This window comes from Chelonoidis abingdonii, chromosome 1 (genome assembly GCF_003597395.2).
Source record: "Chelonoidis abingdonii isolate Lonesome George chromosome 1, CheloAbing_2.0, whole genome shotgun sequence".
Taxonomy (NCBI): Eukaryota; Metazoa; Chordata; order Testudines; family Testudinidae; genus Chelonoidis; species Chelonoidis abingdonii.
The window spans coordinates 101,213,924-101,218,674 of record NC_133769.1 but is presented as its reverse complement, the minus strand read 5'-3'; the positions used below and the strand labels follow the sequence as shown (position 1 = coordinate 101,218,674).

The 4,751-nt window shown below is 43.5% G+C and overlaps 1 protein-coding gene across 15 annotated transcripts in view; it reads right to left on the bottom strand.

The window, feature by feature from the left end:
• The window catches only part of RBFOX2 (RNA binding fox-1 homolog 2), a 287,040-nt gene that overhangs the window by 212,703 nt on the left and 69,586 nt on the right, over positions 1–4,751 (bottom strand). For 14 of the 15 annotated variants that reach the window (XM_075068567.1, XM_075068580.1, XM_075068545.1 and 11 more), the window contains exon 2: positions 1,683–1,733. The exons of the other annotated variant lie outside the window; for it this stretch is intronic. In XM_075068567.1, the coding sequence (XP_074924668.1) occupies positions 1,683–1,733 (51 nt within the window). The remainder of the gene's footprint in view (positions 1–1,682; positions 1,734–4,751) is intronic. 15 annotated transcript variants of the gene reach the window in all.

Here is a 4,751-nt window from a genome sequence, read left to right as displayed (position 1 = left end):
CTTTTGGCTTCACTGACATTCTTTACCCCGTTATGCACAGACATTGTACCACCAGCATCACCTGTTAGTCTGGTACGTATACTACCCTTCCTCCTTATGTCAATTCTTCGGTCCACAGAATGTCAATTCTTCGGTCCCCTCTTACATGGATGGATGACAGAGCCAGCATTCTGAACGGTCAAATCTAATACTAAATGGTGGGGCCAGGAGCATTATAACACTGTACTGGCAGAACTAACTCAGCCATTGTAGCTATAACACTTATATTTTCTGTCCTTGTCTCTACAATAATGTAGAGAAACCCAGTGTAGGATTCAATGATGGCAAGGCTTGTAATCGTACTTGCTCTCAGCCAGGGTCTTGATAGTTAAAATAAGGCATACAGATGGCTGCAATGCCAAAATACTGTAGCACAGACAAGGCTTTTCTTTTTGCAGTATAGCTGGGCATACCCTAACTGGTATGGCTGGTCCACCTGTTTTTTCCAGCACTTTGTGCAGTAGGAGATCACAGACTATGCTGCACCACAGGCTCTGGTGCGTCACTCTATATGCCCTTGCTCTGGTCACCCAACCCAATCCCCTCACCCCCATGGAACCACTATGGAATAATTTTTCAAATTCCCTGGGAATGCACAGATACAAACAGTTCAGCATCATGGCAAGCATGGATACAAATTCATCACATGAATGTGGTGTCCCAACAACAGGGTTAGGGAGGTTGGTTTGTTTGCTTGGGGGAGAGGGAATTAGTGCAACACAACTGTGTTTGTTGAAAGAAAACCAGAGCATGTGACACTGGATACAAACATAGCTGCACTTCTACTGAGCACGTGTCCATACTCCTTGCTTAGGTCCCTCACAAATCTCCATAAAATTCAATTCCAGAGTTAGAATAAAGGTTTCAGACAAGCTTCAGGACTTCTTCCTGGACAATGTTGACTTGTAAGCTGCAACAGGCAAAGGGTGACAAATATCCTCACAATGGAAAGGTAGAAAGATAATTTATGATGGCCCTCTCCTCCCCTGCTCTACACAGGCTCATCATCAGCTGGCCTTTCCTACCTTCTGCGGAGTGGGAAGGGGATGTTGTGATGGCTTCAATAGACCAAACCATATCATCTTTACTACTTTAAAATTAAAATATCCTCAGTTGGCGGATGGGGCATGGGTCCTGCAGGACTCAAAAAGCACCAAGGCAAATTCATAAGAGCTAGAAGCAACCCATCCTGGCCACATTGTTCTACGCTTCAGCAGCACTGCAAGGGAAGATACCTCAGACAAAAACTGTGTTTCATCTCTCCTCAGCTGCTAGAGTTACAGCAATAAGAACAAAACAGACCGAAAAGCATCCATGGACTGAACATCTACACTGAGTAATACTGAGGAGACAGAGTGGGTATTTGGGATTTAGATCCAAAGTCCAGTTTAAAGAATAGCCATGGATGAGAACATTTTTTAATGAGAACCAGAGGGATCACATTCAACTCCTCATCATGCATGCAGCCACATTCCATATGTGGCATGGCCAAAGAATGTGTTTAATTTACTGTGTACCTCCTTAAGCGTTCAACCAGTGAAATAAAACAGTCCCCATTCCAAAACAAACAGTGTTAGGAAGCCATCTGCCAGAACATCCACAAGCAGACACACACACACAGTTTACTGTAATCAGACTCTTACTTGATTGTCCCTCGCAGGGTATCCATGATAACCTGAGGTCAGAGGCTCATTCTACAAGAGAACAGAAAAGGTGAATGCAACTATTGTAAGGAACAGAAACAAGGGGTTATAAGCCTACCCAAGTCCAGGTGGACAGAAGAAGCTGCAATGATTTGGGGAAAGAGACAATTAACATTAAAATTTCTTACTGACATCCTATTTTCTGTGTGAGTCAATGCATCTAAATCAGACTAGTTTGAAAAACTACATATTCCAGAGTGCATGGAAGAAGAAAATACAGGCATGAAATAATCATAAGCTATTCCTACTTCATCTCCTGTGCGATGTGTCTATAATTATTGCTATTTTTCACAGGACCTTTTTTTTTTTTAAATGTCTTTTTCCATTGTGGAGATAGAACAATTACAGTGTAAACTTCTGTGTGCTGCTGTCTAGTTAACCCAGTCTTGGAGAAAACTTTCTCCATCTAAACAATGGCAGCAAAGGTATGAACTCCTTCCTGCAAACCGTGCAACACTATGACACGTGAAAATAATGTTAGACAGTTACAGTTTAAATTATAACCTTACTAAACTTGGGCAAAAGTATTTCACGCACTCCCCAAAAGAACTAAGATTCTAGCTTCTCATCCCTCACCTCCAAATGCGTTCATTGCTCATACTACTTCCTACCTCGGCAATTCTGTCACACTGCCTTGACTGGAAGGATATGCGAGATTTCTCCATTCTATTCATCCTTGGAATTTCTTATGATTTCCTAGCCTCTCTCCTATTCTAGCAATTACAGCGGAGATCAAGTGAACATATCAATGTATGTTTGTTTGTTTGTTTACTCTTCCTGGAGATAGGAAGAGAATCTCTCCTACATTTGCAAATTCAAATTGGGGGAGAAATTAGGCAGTTTCACCATACAGACACCCCTTTTCTTTGACAAGGTTAGGGTAGGGAGTGAGTAAAACTGAATAGGATTGCTTCAGTGTCATTCATTCTGCTGCTGTTCCTTTCTCCAGGGCAGATGGGGGAAGAGTTGTATGCAAAAGTTATAAAATGCTGGTGATGAAGAAAGTAGCAATTCCACACTCCTGCATAGAGTTTGTTTTTAAACTGCTGCTACACACAGCAGTAGGTATTGTTTGGCAAGGGGGTATTCTAGAGTCTTAACAAGCTCTGCATGTTATCCCAGCTGTTTGTTCCTCAGTGAAAAACTAGGCAAAGCTGACCAGACCCAAATTGTTGAAAGCAAATCTGTGCCAAGACTGCTGTTTCTGCCAGTAGCTGAATTGTTGGAAACAGCTGGAAGTTAGATAGAGAGACTTTGTAAAGATAACTGCTTCATGGCAGAAGGTGCTGTATTACTTCAATTACACATCATGACTATCATTACTATTTTAGTATCAGAGGGGTAGCCATGTTAGTCTGGATCTGTAAAAGCAGCAAAGAATCCTGTGGCACCTTATAGACTAACAGACAAAGAGAGAGATGCATGGACACGTCCTCGTGAATAGATGGTTTGATAGCATGAAGGGACATATGAATTTTAATACAGTGGTTCTCAACACTATTTTTTTTTTTTTTTGCAGACCCACTTGAAATTGCTGAGGGTCCCTGGGAACCACTAATGATCTTTTCCAAATGTTGTTTGTACCATTACCTAACTATTATAAAAGCACTTGGATAAAACCGCTATATATATATAAAGCCCCTAAATCGTTTTTTGTGAAAAATAAAAACACACAACTCATATTTAAAATCAGTAGCCCTTAGCTTCTATGCAATGATGTGCCCTCTCTCCCCACTGTGGCAGCCCCGACGCCTGAAGCTGAGAAGGAAGTGTCTCATCCCCGTTCCCCTGCTGTGCAGCCCCTCAAAGCCGGGCTGAGGAGGAGGAGGGAGCCTCCCGGCAGCCGCATCCATGCAGCCTGGGGAAAATCGCTTCTTTCTCTGCTGCCACAGCCCGCATGTCCCAAATTCCCCCAGCCACCCTCTTCTCACCACGCCCTCCACTGCCCCCTATTGCCCCAAGGCCACCATCTCACCTTACATGTGTGCTCCCAGGGTCCAGGCACCCTAATTATGAGCCACACCTGCAACAGCTCCAACTAACACTAGGTGGTGGCCCTTCATATGTCTTAGTTCGGCACCCAGGTGTGGCACCTTAGAGGAACTGTCCGCGACCACCTGCAATGGAAGTGGTCCGCAGACCACAAGTTAAGAACCTCTGCTTTAGTGCATCGGCAAATAAATATCTGTAATGCCAGGTATCAAAAAGTGCCATGCGAATGCCCTAGTTCTCACTTTCCCAGGAAACAGGTAAACAGGAAAGCAGACAGCTATCTCCTGCAAAATTGAAACCAAACCTTTATTTGTTCTGAGTGATTGCTGACCAAGAAGTCAGGTTTTTGAGTACATAATTCACATTTATAGTTCAAACTTCCATGATAAAAGATTGCACTTGGACTGTATGAAAATGAATTGACATTACAAATATTTTCGCATAAGACTCATAGACTTTAAGGTCAGAGGGACCAAATATGATCATCTAGTCCTGACCTCCCGCACCAGCAGGCCACAGAATCCTAACCCATCCACTTCTATATACAACTCCTAACCTATATCTGAGTTACTGAAAGTCGTCAAATTGTGGTTTGGAAGACCTGCAAGCTGCAGAGAATCCACGCCGCAAGCTCGACCCATGCCCATGCTGCAGAGGAAGGCGAAAACCTCCAGGGCTTCTGCAATCTGCCCTGGAGGAAAATACACTTCCCGACCCAAATAGGCGATCAGCTAAACCCTGAGCAATGTGGGCAAGGCTCCCCCAGCCAGCAGTCAGGAAAGATTCTCTGCAGTAACTCAGATCCACAGTCCACTAACATCCCTTCGCAACCACTGGGCATACTACCCTGCTGAAATCAAAGATCAATGCCAAAATTAAGATATCCGTCCAAACATCTCTTCCATAAACTATCAAGCTTAGTCTTAAAGCCAGATATGTCTTTTGCCCCCACTACTCCCCTCGACAGGCTGTTCGCAGAACTCACTCCTGCTAAATGGTCTAGAAACTTTCGTCTAA